This window comes from Solanum stenotomum, chromosome 8, assembly GCF_019186545.1.
Source record: "Solanum stenotomum isolate F172 chromosome 8, ASM1918654v1, whole genome shotgun sequence".
Classification (NCBI taxonomy): Eukaryota; Viridiplantae; Streptophyta; class Magnoliopsida; order Solanales; family Solanaceae; genus Solanum; species Solanum stenotomum.
The window spans coordinates 27,101,348-27,116,968 of record NC_064289.1 but is presented as its reverse complement, the minus strand read 5'-3'; the positions used below and the strand labels follow the sequence as shown (position 1 = coordinate 27,116,968).

The 15,621-nt window shown below is 31.9% G+C and overlaps 2 protein-coding genes across 2 annotated transcripts in view; both read left to right on the top strand.

Moving 5' to 3' along the window:
* Positions 1–15,621, top strand: part of LOC125872570 (CBL-interacting protein kinase 18-like) — a 504,282-nt gene that overhangs the window by 280,021 nt on the left and 208,640 nt on the right. The window lies entirely within an intron of this gene.
* LOC125872581 (LOB domain-containing protein 15) lies at positions 10,078–11,312 on the top strand. The gene is made up of 3 exons (XM_049553330.1): positions 10,078–10,286; positions 10,447–10,702; positions 10,806–11,312. Exons 1-3 carry the CDS (start codon positions 10,273–10,275, stop codon positions 11,184–11,186), a joined length of 651 nt encoding a protein of 216 aa, XP_049409287.1. The 5' UTR covers positions 10,078–10,272; the 3' UTR covers positions 11,187–11,312.

The window sequence follows — 15,621 nt, the reverse complement described above, 5'->3', positions numbered from 1 at the left end:
TTCTAGTTGCAATTTTTCTTTAAATTTAATTATCTCATTTGCTAATTTTATTTTTTGTTCTTTTTCTTTTTGTTTAATTTCATACATTTCTTTTAATATTGCTAGCTCTTTTTCTAGCTCTATTATTTTAATATTTTTTACTTCTTCTAATTGTTGTACTTCCTTTTTTGCTTGTTGTTTTAATTTTTCAATTTCTATTTTTCTATCTATTTCTTCATTTTCTTTTGTTATTCTTATCATAACAGTTAAACTATCTTCTAGTTTTACCGTTTCTCTTTCTAACATTAAACTTATATTGTCACCTATTTTCTTATATCTTCTTCCTAGATTAGAAAATATTAACTTTATTCTTAATCCGTCATAATTTTCATATGTTATTTTCATCTATTGCGTATTCTTCTTTATTCATTTATAAATTATAATGTAGTTTATATTCTAAGTTATTTATTTGTATTTCTAGATATAAAATATTCTTTCTTTGTGCTATTATAGATTTGTGACAAATTCCTGCAAATATATTACTATTAAGTCTATTTTGCCTATGTTCTAATTCTTGTCTTTTTGCTATGATTATTTCGTTAAATTTTTGTCTATATTCGTTATTTTTGCTATTCATTGATTTAATTTTTCGTTATCAGTTTTTGTGATATTAAGTTGTTTATATTCCAGATATAATTTGTTTAATTTTCTTCTTATTTTTCTTAATTTTCTACTTGTATGTTTCTTACCGTGTTCCTTATTATCCATAGCTCTGATACCATGTTTGGATCGGCTGCTTTGGAAGATGAAAGAGGAAGAATGGCGTTGTTGTTTGCTACTGTAAAAGGGAGAAAAACAATGAGAAAGGATAGGCTGCGGGTCTGGTTGTTTGAGATGGAAAATGGGGCTGCTTATTGCCAAAACTCATGGCTGTTCGTCGAAAAAATGGTAGTTTCCACTGGAAAAAGGGGAAAACAAAAGGGGTTTTTGGTGGTGGACTCACCAGATTTTGATGGAACTCTAGTGAACTTGTCATAGGAAAATAATGAACAGTAAAAGGATAAAAAATCTGAAAATTTTCTCTAAATTTGAGACAAGACCCAAAATAGTTGCTCATCTTTGAGTTAAGATTCAAAATCATCATTGAGTTTTCACATGGAGCACTAATAGTCTATCATGTTTGCAATATTGGCGCACTTTTGGTCCTCCCCTAAACTTTTGCCTATTTTTTTACATTAATTTTGTTCATAGGTTTATGTAAGGAATGTCCCATCGTCTTATTATATATTTAGTAGCAATAATAACTCTATGTAAGAGAAGGTGAGAAAAAGAATACATTGTTCTGTTTAGTGTAAATATAATTGCAGCTAAACTAAGAACATTTTAACGTATAACATTGCAAGAAAAGGAAAATTTGTACTATTGCACGTGAAATCATCATGATGAACCTCTCGACTTTATCTGCAATATGATTTCTACTAAACAAACTAAGGTATTTTTCTTCTCGCAATCTCTCACATAGAGTTATTATTTCTACTAAATATATAAAATGACGATTAAATATTTCATACATAAATTATGAATAAAATCAATGTTAAAAAATATTAGGCAAAATTTTGAAGGAGGACCAAATGTTCATCAATATTGCAAACATGAGAGACTATTAATGCTCCATGTAAAAACTCAAGGATGACTTTGAGTCTTAACACAAAGATGAGGGACTATTTTGGGCTTTCTCTCCCTAAATTCTTATCCACCACCCCTTAACTTAATGAACAAACTATTCTTTAAATAGGGAATTGAAAACCACCAATAGTACAATACCACTATCTTAAAACTGTGGGCCAAAATAATCGGTTAATAAAATATCTGTGTATGAAATCTTATCTATATCAGAATGAATTTCTGTACTGTGCAAATTATCAAAATAAATATTAATAAATCTAACAGATAAAATGAATATGAAAGAAAAAAAAATGTAACGAACGTAACCAATGACATGTTCAAAATGCAATTTAACAGAAATAATGATTTTATAAAAAAGTGAACAAATATTTGAACATATTCAATCGGCTGTGACAAAATAATATAAATAGAATTAACCGATAAAAAATCTAATACTTTGAGAATAAGGATAATTATCAACAAATTGCATTAAAATGTCAAAACATGTATTTTGAACTATTTAAAAAATAAAATACTTAAAAGATATTAACTTTAGAAATATCAAACCAAAATTTGGTGTCAACAATTGATACATCTGGAATACATAGTCCCCTTATACTCTTACTTAATTCATACTTGAAAACTCTTTCTCAAAAACATATCAAAATCATATTTTAATATGATCATTGATGACTCGAGAAGTCATACTGCATAAACATTAATGGTATATCTAGATATCATACTGCTCATATATTGATGGCATACTCAATTGTCATACTAATATGTTTTCGAAACTCTTTTCTCAAAACTCATATTTACTTTCTCAAAACTCAGTTTAAGAACTCAAGTGTTGGCTTTAAAAAGCTTTTCAAATTTATAACTCAAATCATAGGGTTCATATGGAATTATGCACATGAACGACTCAACTCAAGGATCTTAATAGCAATAAGGAAACTCAGTACTCAAAATTGAAGGACTCATGAACTTGAAACTCATAACTCAACGATATTTCTCCTCTAAAAAATACTCAATTTATATGGTTCATGCTGAAATATAGACATGACCGAATCAACTCAAGAATTTTAATGCATAACATATAGCAATTAAAAAATAATCAGGAATAGAATTTCAAAAAGAAACATGAACTCAAGAACTCAAATCAACTTATCTCAAAAATAATCAAATCTAGGGAAAGAATCCTAGATTACTCTTTCATTAATTTGAAAGTAAATGCATGACATGAGGACGAACTAGTCCAACACTATGATAGCCTTACATACAAAACAAGATTCTTGAAGAATCTTGAAAAAGAACTTGATTAAAAGCCTTGAAACCTTAGTTTGAAGGAGAACAATCAATAAAACCTTTCTTGAGATTCTTGAATTAGTATCTTGAAATATCTATGGCCAAAAAATATGATTTTCATTAGTGGTTTATAATTGTATGGAGGAATTTGAGTTGGAAAGAATGAAATTCTTAGAGAAAGACTTACCTTGAAGAAAAATCTTGAAAAAGATTGAAAGAATCTTGAATTGAGTCTTCTATTTTGATTTTTCCTTAGGGTTTGAGAGAGAAGAGAATGATGGATTAAGAGATGAAAAATCTGATTATTTTGGGTCTTTAATTAGTCAAGAAATTCATTTAGGGTTTTCTTAGAGGTAAAAAGACAAATAACAACCTTTTTTAATGTTTTCCCTTCGGCTAATTCGTCACTACATTGTATCAGATTACTAAAATTGTCATAACTTTTTACTCAAAACTCGAATTGTTGCAAAATTGGTGGCGTTGAAAAGAAAATTCAAATACCTTTAATTTGATAGTTTATGGGTCACGTAAATCTTTATATTTTAAGAGATATGGTTGTTTAAAGTTAACCCAAGTAAAATCTTACATCAAAACTTCATTGGTAAGGAAACTTTCAACTCAACTTTGTGCTAGGAGTTTTTTTAGTGACCTTAATTGATATCAAAAATCATTCCCACACTAAGAAATTTCCTTAGGATTTTGCCTTGGTAAAATGGTCTTAACTTTTTACTCCAACCATGAAATGAGGCAAACTTGGTGTCATTGGAAAGAGGATTCAAAGACCTTTAATTTGGTAGGTCATAGGCCACATAATTCATTATGTTCTGGGAGATATGATTGTTTGAAGTTGACCTGAGTAGAATCTTATGTCAAAACTTAATCGGAAATGAAGATTTCAACTCAACTTTGTGCTAGGGGGTTCTTGTGACCTTAAGTCATATCCAAATCCATTTGAACACCAAAGAAATGACCTTTACACATGTGAGTAACTTATGGATCACCAGATTCATTTTTACAGGAAATTAAAGAATGATTCGGGTCTTAGTTAGAAATTTTTGGGGTGTTACAAGTAGCAATTTCTAAGTCTCAGAACTACGTATCATCATAGGTGTAATGACCCTAAAGGTCATTTTTGGAAATTTTCATAAAATGACCGTGTTACCCCTCCCGATAGTTGCCCCGAGTCCTAATTGTTGTATTTTCGAAGTTGGTTTGAAGGAAAATTGATGAAAAGTTGAGTTTTTAAGAGTTAAAGTTTGGTTAAAAGTGTTATTTCAAGTCATTTGGAGTTTCGAGACTCGAATCGGATTTCTGTCGATTCCAGCAGTTTTTAGAATGTCGAAACGGGTCTATGAGAATTTATGGAGTCAAATTTGGAGTTAAAACGAAGATTTGAGGTCCTAAGTTGCAAAAATTGTGAAATTTTGATCAAGAGTTGACTTTGGTCAACAAACGAGGTTCCGGTACTCGAAATGGAATTCCAAGGGCACCGTTGGATTCAGGGGGTGATTCTAAGTCTAGAATGAGTCTTGGTTGAATTTTAGAGGCCCCGAGTTCGTTTCGAGTTTTTGAGCCTAAAGTTAGTTTCTTGACGCCTTATCGGATACCGGGCCAAGGAGACATCGAATTCAAATTCCGACGATTTGATTGAGTTCGAAATGTCATTTTTAAGCTAGTAGCATATTTGGTTTGTGTTCGGGAAGTGCCAAATGAGTTTTGGGTAAGCTTTTAAGCTTCTTGGATGCTTTGACACTATTTCAGCAAATTGTGGCAACTAAAGGGTTCAATATTAGTTTTAAAGGTCGAAAAATTATTCCGAAGGTTCTGAAATTTTGAACATGAATTATAGGACTTATCTACAAATTTTGGTACATTTTCGCTAACCCAAGATTGGACTTTTATCGCAAATAAGAAATAATTGTTTACCGAGTAGAAATGATATTTGACTGGGCAAACGAGCATGAAATTGAGCTCCGATTGAATGAGCAGGTCCGTATCATTATTTAAGACATTTACAAAAAAAGAATCGGGTCATTTCACTATCGTATGAGGAAATTACGGCCTTTTAGTGAAAGATTAACTACTGTTTTTCTGGTGCATAACAACCATGTACTGTTATAAAAATCTCAGACTGTGTTCATTTGGTATTTTGAGCATATCGGGAGTTCTAGAGATCAGAATGGAGTGTTTCTTATGGGTTTCTTCTTGAATTAATATGAGGGTTAGTATTCAATCTTCAATTTGACATTTTCTCATAATTTCTTTATCTGGTTTTTTTCTCCAATCCATAAATCTCTTGGGAAAAATTGAGGTTTTATCGATTTGGACTCCCTTTTTGATGAAAAAGGTATATTTACGATCCTTATGTTATGGGTAAACTGATTTTAACATAAAATTATTGATTCATCGATTATTTTCATCATATTAACCGCGTACAATTTGGACTTTCCCGATAAAGTTAAAGTTTGATAAATTGAGAATTTCAAGGTCGATCTTAACTTCGTTTTTGATGAAATTTCATATTTGAACTTATCTATGCATGGGTAAGATGTTTTTCAAGAGATATTTCATTTTCGAGTCGGAGTTTCGGATCCGAATATTTTAGGCTTCTTCAAGAACGTGGATTTTCCTTCAAATTGAGTTTGTGAATTGATTTCAACTCCGTTTTCAAATTGGTTTTCACCATTAGCTTCCAAATACTTTAAGGATCATTTTACATCAAAAATTTCCAGATTTGGGTATCGTTTTCCGGTATGAGACTTTTGGACCGTTTTGCCCTTTTTCCCTAAATTTCTTGATTTTGGTGTCATTGGACTCGAATTGTGATTGTGAATAATTGTTTGAATAGATTATCGTGATCCGGATTATACTCGGAAAGGAAAGGCTCAAGTCAAGTAACTTTTGGAGTTCGTTTTAAGGCAAGTGGCTTCCAAACTTTGTAAAACTCTTAGACTACGCATGACTACTTTCCTAATTGTGTTGGGGAGTAATGGGGATTGAGGATGGGTTTTATTTGTTGATTGAAATTGTTGTAAATGAAAGATGGGGAATAAAACGAGCTAAATGTGTTATATGTGACTTGAATTTGTTGAATAAGTCATGTGATAACTGATATTGAGGGGATAGAAGAGCATGAGTAGGCTATGATTGATACAGACATTGATGTTGAGACAGATGATGTGTAATACTATGATGTGGTCGTGATATGGTTGTGATTGAGACAGGTGATGTGTAATACTATGATGTGGTCGTGATATGGTTGTGATTGAGACAGGTGATGTGTAATACTATGATGTGGTCGTGATATGGTTGTGATTGAGACAGATGATGTGTAATACTATGATGTGATCGTGATATGATTGTGATTGATGACATGTGCATATTCATTATTCATCCCATGTGTGAACTATCTGTTGCATGAGTTCTGAGACACTGATATGAGGATGGATGGATATGAGACACAGTTGAGACTAGCTCCGGCTAGAGATATATGAGATGGACTAGCTCCGGCTAGCGATTTGGATGCCGATGGGATCTGGTTCCGGCGGTGATACATGGTCCATGTGTGGCCCCCATGGGTTCTGATTTGAGTATTCAGCGCGGACTGATTACGTCAACAGATGTGTATCGTAGGACAGACATGCATCACGACTACATGACATCATTATTGCATTTTGCATCGCATTTGCCTTATCTTTGTCTGTGATGTGTGGATTGTATCGGTTTACCCTTCTTATGTGGAATTTGATCTACTTGCTCTTATTTGTTGATCTGAGGTTGATGAGGATATACTGTTGGTTCTGGCTGTTGAATATGATCTGTTTAGTATAGGTTGGTTGGTTTGCTGCTAGATTGAAGTTTCGGTGGTTCGGTTGGGATTGAAAGGAGTTGTTTGTAGCTGCTAGTTTTGCTTAGTTTAGAGTTACTTGCGAGTACCTGTGGTTTTCGGTACTCACCCTTGCTTCTACACAATTGTGTAGGTTGACAGCTCTCTCTCAGATTCGGCTTAGTATTTTCTTTAGCAGATTGAGCTTCGGGACATACTCGAGAGGTAGCGGTTCATTCCAGACGTGCCCTTGAGTTATCTTTACTTTCAGTTTTGTTCTATTCGAGAACTATACTCTGAGACTTGTATATTTTTATTCGAATTCTGTATTTAGAGGTTTGTACATGTGACAACCAAATTCTGGGTAGTGTTGAGTCTTAATTAAAGTCTTCCGCTTATTTATTATCTTTTATTCTCGTATTTCTACTTCTCTATCGTTGTGGTTGGGTTAGGCTGACGTGTCCGGTGGGAAATGGACACGTGCCATCACATCCGAATTTAGGGTGTGACAATAGGTTTATACAGATCACCTATTAAACTAGGACTGACTCCTTAGTCCTTTATGGACATTATCATAGTGATACCACATTAGCTCTTGTTAGTATCTTACCTGACAAGATATATTGGGCCATTTTGATGGGGATTATACATTGACTCCATGTCTAAATCAAATGATTATATGTTATTGATTTATTGCTATTGAGTTACTGGGTTAACAAATTTTTAAAGTTTTATTAGAAAAAATTATCAACTTATCGGTTCAATTTTATTTTTTTAATATTGGCTTACTAGGTAAACTGATAACCCATTAAGACTGTAGTAATTTACTACTTTACCTCAACATAAATATTAACTATCAATCTCAGTACCTTACTAGTTACTGTCTTTGGCCTTTAGTCTTCAATATATACTTCACACGGCAGTTGAGTTTACAACTTCACATTATATAAAACGTCAAAACTTAAAGTAAGAATCCTATTCCTATTAATTTCTTTTTGTGTTGCACTTGTATAGTTTTTATCATTTTAGTTATTACTATTTCTATTTTATGAGCGTTCTGTAAAGTTATATTATTGTATTATCGCGTCAAATTGTTGGAGAAGTCATATATTTATTTTATAAGCAGTTTCTTATTGGTTAAATCGAAAATCAAAAACCGCAAAAAAATATTTTATTGATTTGGCTATTTTAAATTCGAAGACTGATAAACCAAATCAATAATAACAAAATCAAACCGAACCGACTTATACACACCCTACTCAAGATTGCAGGAACCCCAATTTATGAAAGGCTGCAGACAAGAGCTAGGAACATTAATCTTCGTCAAATCCAGACCTGTACCTAAATTATTTGAAGTTGTTGCGCTATAGTGGAATATGTCACAAGTATATCTCTTTTCTAGGCATAAGAAGACCTGGTTCACTTTAAGATTGCAAGTAACGGATGCTTACCATCCGAGCAACTCTCTTTTATTTTTCGGAAAGTATCAAAACCTCTTTTGCAAAAGAAAAAAAAGAGAGATATAAATTACGTAACTAATAACTTAAACTGGTGATTTATTGGCGTTTGGTAAAACGAAAGTAGCGTATTTTCATGATCACAAGCATCAATAATAAAATGTTGATGCTGACATGCTATTTCTTAATGGACATAACAATTATATATATTAAATTAACAAGTTCCATTTGCTCCTGAATATGAACATTTTAATGAAGTGATGTCTTGATATTGACAAGAAACTAACTTCCCTTCAACTTAACAAGCACATTTATATATTCCCTCAATCACAATATGTATGTGCTTGAGTAACATCTCTATATGACTATATATATAGATATAAATATTAATCATTGAAACTATTTCTTTTCATTAAGAAATTTAAAAATAAAACGAAATAAGTCTTATTATACTATCAACGAGCTTGATAAAAATTAACTGCCCTAGTGATCATGCACTAAGCAATTATGGCATGATATTTGTATTCACCTATGGTTTATAACTTAAAGCATAACTATTTAATTTATATCTTTATCAAAAAATTTGAAGGTAAATTCTATGACACTTTTTGTTCGTCAGTTTGTATAATTTTCGAAATTAAAGAGGAATAAATTAATTTCTTCTTAAACTTAAAATTCAGATATTCGATTTTTTTTTTAAAAAAAAACTATATAAAAATGTAATTTTTTTAGTATTAATGAAATAATAATTATAATATATTTACTAATAAACACCCTACTCGATCTTAATTTGTCCTATCTTTCTAATATATAAACGTGCCCTTAAATTTGGCTTCAACTGGTATTTATGCTTTTCAACTTTAGGTATACACAAGTAACACTTAAACTTGTATAAAATTGAATAAATAGACATTAATTTCGTCTTATGTGGTGTCCTACATGACAGTTTTGTATCATATGTGACATCTTATCTGTATTATAGGACACATGTGTTGGGTTTTAAGGGTGTGAACAGGAAATGAAGGGTTGTGACTCTCCTGAAGAGTTGTAACTATGCCGAAGGGTTGTGACCTTTATGAAAGGTTGTGTCCTTTCTAAAGGGTTGTGAACGTTTGAAAGGTTATGCCTATTCCAAAGTGTTGTGACCTTTCTGAAAAGCTACTTTCTTTCTGAAAGGTTGTCTTCTTTCCAAAGGGTTATGACCTTTACCCTTTGTTGGCTATAAATAGAGAGGTTTTCTCTCATTTTTCTGCATCGAATTCTTCCCTTCTTTTGCATACATTTCTTACAAAACAAAATCGATCGATCGTGTCTATGTATGTGATTCGTTGCTGTCATTTTGAGTTTGTTGAAATTATCAAAGTTTGAGGTACCGCTACTTCTTTAATGGTTAATCCGTTTTATCTTGGGAGGAATTAATCTGCAACCTCGGGTACTTGAGGGGATTAAATTTCTTAAGGACACACAGTGAATTCTGTGGACTCGGTTAGTTCTTTGTGTTTTTCTTTTCATCTTTTATTATTTCTGGTTTGCTAATCTGAATACAGGAGATAACAACATGTGTCTATTTATTTAATTTTATACAAACTTCAGTAATTATTTATGTGCAACCGAAATTGAAGGATATAAGTTAAGTTAAAAAGGACATATTGCCTTCATATGTCATTGAGGGAGTTTAGTGTGATGATTGAGTAAATCCTATATATGAAGTGAATCCTCGTACATCAGCCAGAGAGGGCCACAACTAGTTATGAACAAAAAGGAATTCTTGGCCACTTGATTAATTATATTATTACTGGGGTATTATTATTAGTCAGTTTGTATATATTAAAAAGTAGTAGTATACTCTGGACCAACTTTTTATTGTATTTCTTGCCTTTTAAGCACTCTTTTGTACCCCTCCCTACCCCCAAATCTCACACTAATATTTCTTCATTCTTCTTCCTCCAATCCAAACGCTTCCTTCCTCTCTTCTTTCCCATTTTCCTCTCTGCTTAAATCTACTTTAGCTTTAGCTCCGTATACAGATAGTATGCCTGAATGTCAAGAGAAAGGTATTCATCAACCACGTTATGCTTTTTTAACACAACAAAAAAAAAAAGTCCATTTAATTTAATTTCTTCTACAAGAATCGCGTAGATGTATGTTTTTAGTACTAAAGCATTGTTAACGAAATACTTCTAGTGTTTAACTTGTTTACAATATTGATGTCAGGGAGCAATATGAGGAGATAGGTAAAAAAATAAAGAGGGAAGCAGATGAGTACTCGCAGATGGGAAGAAGATATATGTTGGTGCCTCCAGGAAACACAACCTTAAATACTGTAACGCCTTGTGCTGCCTGTAAGCTTTTGAGACGTCGTTGTGCTCAAGAATGTCCATTTTCTCCATATTTTTCCCCTCATGAACCTCAAAAGTTTGCTTCTGTTCACAAGGTTTTTGGTGCTAGTAATGTTTCCAAGATGCTAATGGTAAGTATAGTATAGTATAGTACCACCAATTCATGATGTTATCAATAAGTTTAAACCGTTAAAAAAAAAAGAGATCTTATGTTTATTTAATAATTATATTCAGGAAGTACCTGAGAGCCAAAGAGCAGATACAGCTAATAGCTTAGTTTATGAAGCAAATGTAAGGTTAAGAGATCCCGTGTACGGGTGCATGGGAGCGATTTCTTCTCTACAACAGCAAGTTCAAGCATTACAAGCGGAGCTGAATGTTATTAGAGCGGAGATAATAAAGTACAACACTACTACTACTGCACTACTCATTCCGTCTTCTCATATCACATCATTGCTTTCTTCTGGAGCTGTATCCATCGCCACTCCACTGCCACCATTAACAATTCTACCTTCAACCATATCTTCTACTCATGATGCAAACATGTACACTCAACCCTCTACAACCACCACTCAATTTACCAGTGAGAATAATATATCCTATTTTGGTGGCTAAATTTGTTTATTATTCATAATGCAAAATTAAGTACAATAAGCAATAAATTGTTATCATACCCATGTTCTGTTACAATTATTTTCCTTTTTAATCACTACATACTATAAAGAAAGTGAATGATTAAATTAATTCATCTTTTATGTCATTTTTGTGTTTGTTTCTTAATTTCTTTCTTAATGGTTATATTAATTCTACTGACAGTGAGTTTTCCTACCATGCACCATTCATTAGCACATATAATTAAGTCATAACATCCTCTAGTATCTCTGATAACATTTTTATTACACTAGGAAAAGTGAAGGACAAACCCCTACCTATTGTGTATTAATACCACTAGACTGTGAGACTTGGTTTCCTCTTCAACATTCATATAACTATAAATATTTTTCGTTTAATTCATGCTCTTTTTTTCTAGTATGGGAGTTAACCCCATGATAGTCACACAAAGTTAAAGTAAGAATGTCTAGTTGTTCCAGAGCTACTAGAGAGAGATTCTTTGATCAGAAATAATTCGATTCAGATGGAGGATATTTATCTAGAAGTTTTCGCAACTCAAAATCCTTACAATTTTCCTTTCATATAAATGTACGTCAAAAATTAGTTGATCTTGTTATTAAATGATGTTCATTACTTTTTCTTGGTTTAGAATAATATTTGCAATTTTAAGATATATAATCATTGAAGAAAATTGTATATACAATGGTATAGGTACATATATAGGAATCTATTAATCAAGCTTGTTTTGACATTTCAAGGTGCTTTCTCATCTAATCTAAATTATATGTTGAAGATTTGAAAGGGAAAAAAACTGATTAGTAACAGTAACAATGATCATAAGGTGTGTTAATTAATTGAGTTTTAGAATTAAAAGTAAATAAATACGAAAATGTAGTTGAATTGTTAGCTGGTCAGTAGTCCTGCCAGCTAATTTTGTCTTTTGTATAATTTAGGTGTTCCTTGGCGTGTGGAGTTCAATATGCATTAAGAGGAAGGCGAAGGAACCCTTTAATAATAATGTAAACAAACTTATAGGGAACTTCATTCCCTTCACTCTCTTTTAATTTATTTATTTATTTTATTTTTTAAAATTGGGGGTAGGAGAATGGGAAGGGGTATCAGGATTACAATGTGGGGAACCGAACACTCATCAATAAAGTGTGAGTTCAAGTAGTCAACCAACTCAGTTACTAAGACTCCCGCTCTTTTAATTTATTATATTATTATATTCTCTTCCAAAAGAAAAAAAGTTTGTGGTGGGGGAGGCTTCTTCATGAACTCACCATATTACAAATGTAATACAAAGACGAAATTCAATGTCTCACTCATCTAAGTCTCTTTCCAGAGTGTATAAAACCAATGCAGAGAATTGATGGAATTTGGTCTAAGGTCATGGTTGCTTAAGATGTTGGCATCTTACTTGTCTTTACATTCATTTCCCCATTGAAAAATAATTCTTAATTTATAGCTTTACTTCTCCCAAAGTCTCATCTTTAGTGACTCTTATGAGGCAAGTTGTGGAAGGAAACTGCTTTGAAACATTCCATCACCAATTTTTAAAACAACAAAAGCAAATGGTCAAGTACGCCAAGTTAATCCCCTCCCCACGTGAAGTTACTTTAATTTATTAAGCTACAATTTATGGCTAAAATGTATGATCAACCTTAATATCTACTCAAGCTTTTGCAAAAATCTAGTAAAGCATGTTCTCTTATGCAATTCAGTGATAAAGTAATCATTAAGGGGTTGTTTCGTAAATAAGAATAGTGTTGAATAAGGTGTATTAGTAATATTAGAGCAGTACAATGTGGTATTAGTTATGCTAAAATTATTTCTTATGCAATGTTTCGTTTGATGAATTAAAAATTATTCCACATATTGTTTACAAAATGCCCTCCATAAATACGGTGAATTGGATATGGAAAAGGTTTTGAGTCAAATTGTGTCTTTACCATGCTAATGCATGTCCTTACATTGCTAACACCATAGTTTGACATATACCAAATAGCATTAAGTATACATGAATCAAAAAGGTTTATGAAATAAGTAAAGTACTAATAATACACGAAGCTAATGCATGCATTATTTTATCCCGTATATCTTACCAAGTCGAAACCCTAAATCAATGCATTCATTATTAAATTTTCTATGTCGATCCTCGTGCGAGTGAAAACAATAGGGAGAAAGCTATGGTTTTATTTTGATAATATATTCGGTTCATCACTAGTTCTCTTGATAATTAGTTGCAACCGTTTCACTATTCTAATCAACTAGGAATAATTAGAATGTAGAATTAATTAGAAGCTTTACGTTCCAGGTTATTGACATGAAAAAATAAAAATGATTATTAACAAAAGTTGGACTCCTAATTCGACTAACAAGTTATTTATGATGACATATTGTATCTCTCAGAACCTGCAGAAAAAAACAAATAAATTCATTTCTTGAAGATCTTGTATCCCAATACTGAAATATTTAAATTTTTTTTTGGTTTTTTTCCTTGCAAATTGATTTTCCATTCAGTATCAATATATGGCACTATCTGATTGGCTATTAAAGTACATGGAAGGGCAAAAAGAGGCCACACGTCTTCTCCACAAATTCTTCTTTTTCTTTGTTGCTTTCATAGTTTTTGCGTTCTTATTGTGGTTCAATTTTCTTCTTTTTGGTGAGTTATTTCTATTTCTTCTTTCTTTGTTCCACTGATCTGGAGTAACATAGAAATAAAAAATACATAGATGCAATAAATTGGTTAGATTCTAGAAAATATGAAGGACGAATTTTGAATTTGACAAAAATGAATGCAATAAATTTCAATTTGAATGTATAATATTTGCATGTAAATCTTCGGGAACTTTTAACCAACTACTGTGCTTGTGTTGATTTTTCATTCAATCTTGTGTTCAAAGTTCTGAGTGTGCTTTGATTTGTAGCTTTCATCATTGCTCGGATTGAATTCTTCTTTTCTCCTTCTTGGTTTCTAAATTTGAGTTGCATAGTATTTACCTTGACTCTCTACTATACCAAGGATATTTGATAGTATGCCTAAATCAATTTTTCCGCTTCTTCAATTGTACATTTGTAGAAATTTTTAGAGAAAAGACATAAAGTGACACCTGAAGTTGTCTCAAACAAACACATTACCTATGCGGACATTCTATTACCCCATAAAAGTAATAAATATTATTGTAAAGAGACCATTTTGACCTATTTTCTCCCTATGTTTGCATTCACGCAGATGACGCGCGTGGATGCGAATTTTTTTCCAAAAATGAATTAAAAAGTGTCACGTGTCATTTCCTTCTCTATTATTTAATTACTTCTTCTTTAAATACTCCATCTTCCCCAATTCTTTCAAAAAGATTCCATGGTTGAAGGTTTAAACTCAAGAAAAAATCATCTTCTTCCTTGAATGAAATCAACCCAAAAAGATTAGAACTTTCTAACTTCTTGTTAATTTGCAGTAGTCAAGGTTTAATTTCTTCTAAATTTCTTTAAATATTGAGAAATCAAGTTATCTTTTGTGATTAGACTTTGAGGAAAAACATTCTTATAATGTCAAACACAAATCTTAAATCATATTTGTAACGACGAGAATAATTCGATATTGTGTGTGATGCCATGCAAATATGAAGACTTACTTTCAATGCAAATTTAGTGATCAAAGCAAAAAAATCTTATGTCTTTTCTCATTTTTAACAGCTTCTAATATTTATTAAAATTAAGTTTCATGAGATAGGTGAGTCTGGAGCATTATTTCATTATGAAAAAGCGCCACAAAATTCGAGCAAAATCCTAATCTGTGGAACTTAAAGAAGCTCGAGTCTTCACAACAATGGCGGCAAAAATGGACGATTCCAAAAAGTGAAAGTTTGCTTCAACATCCAAAGGTAAATCAGCTCCCAAGAAATTGAAATCATCAATTGAAAATGTTTTGAATAAAACTCATAAATTGTAAGCAGCGAGAGCGTCCTTTACAGGCAAACATGTGCCAATATTTCAGTTTTGGATTTGCACTTTATTAATATTTAAATTAATTCATTAAAAGGGGTTGTGCATCACTCTTCTATTAGATTTCTTGGATTGGTGAGAATATGGGTCAAAATGGTCTCTTTACAATGGTATTTAATACTTTTGTGGGGTAATAGGGCACCTGCATAGTTAAAGTGTCTTTTTGAAAATTCGAGACAACTTTAGTGGTGACTTTATGTTTTTTCTCAAAATTTTACTCAAACTTCATGTTCATTGTTGGTCTAGGAAATTTTGATCTTCTCTGTTTAAAAGTTTGTCCTTTCTTTTTTTCATATTTGTGGGTAAAATCTTTCTCAACTTACTAGCGAGAGTTGGCAAAATAGCTACTCTCCAAACTTAATTAAACATTTAGACAAATGTCTTAAAAGATTAGTACTTTAGACACCATATATGACATCACTCAATA

Bases quoted from the DNA above. Each gene is read 5' to 3' on its own strand.
- LOC125872581 (XM_049553330.1), top strand. The intron at 10,703-10,805 runs GTAAGTATAGTA...AATTATATTCAG, and splicing joins ATGTTTCCAAGATGCTAATG to GAAGTACCTGAGAGCCAAAG.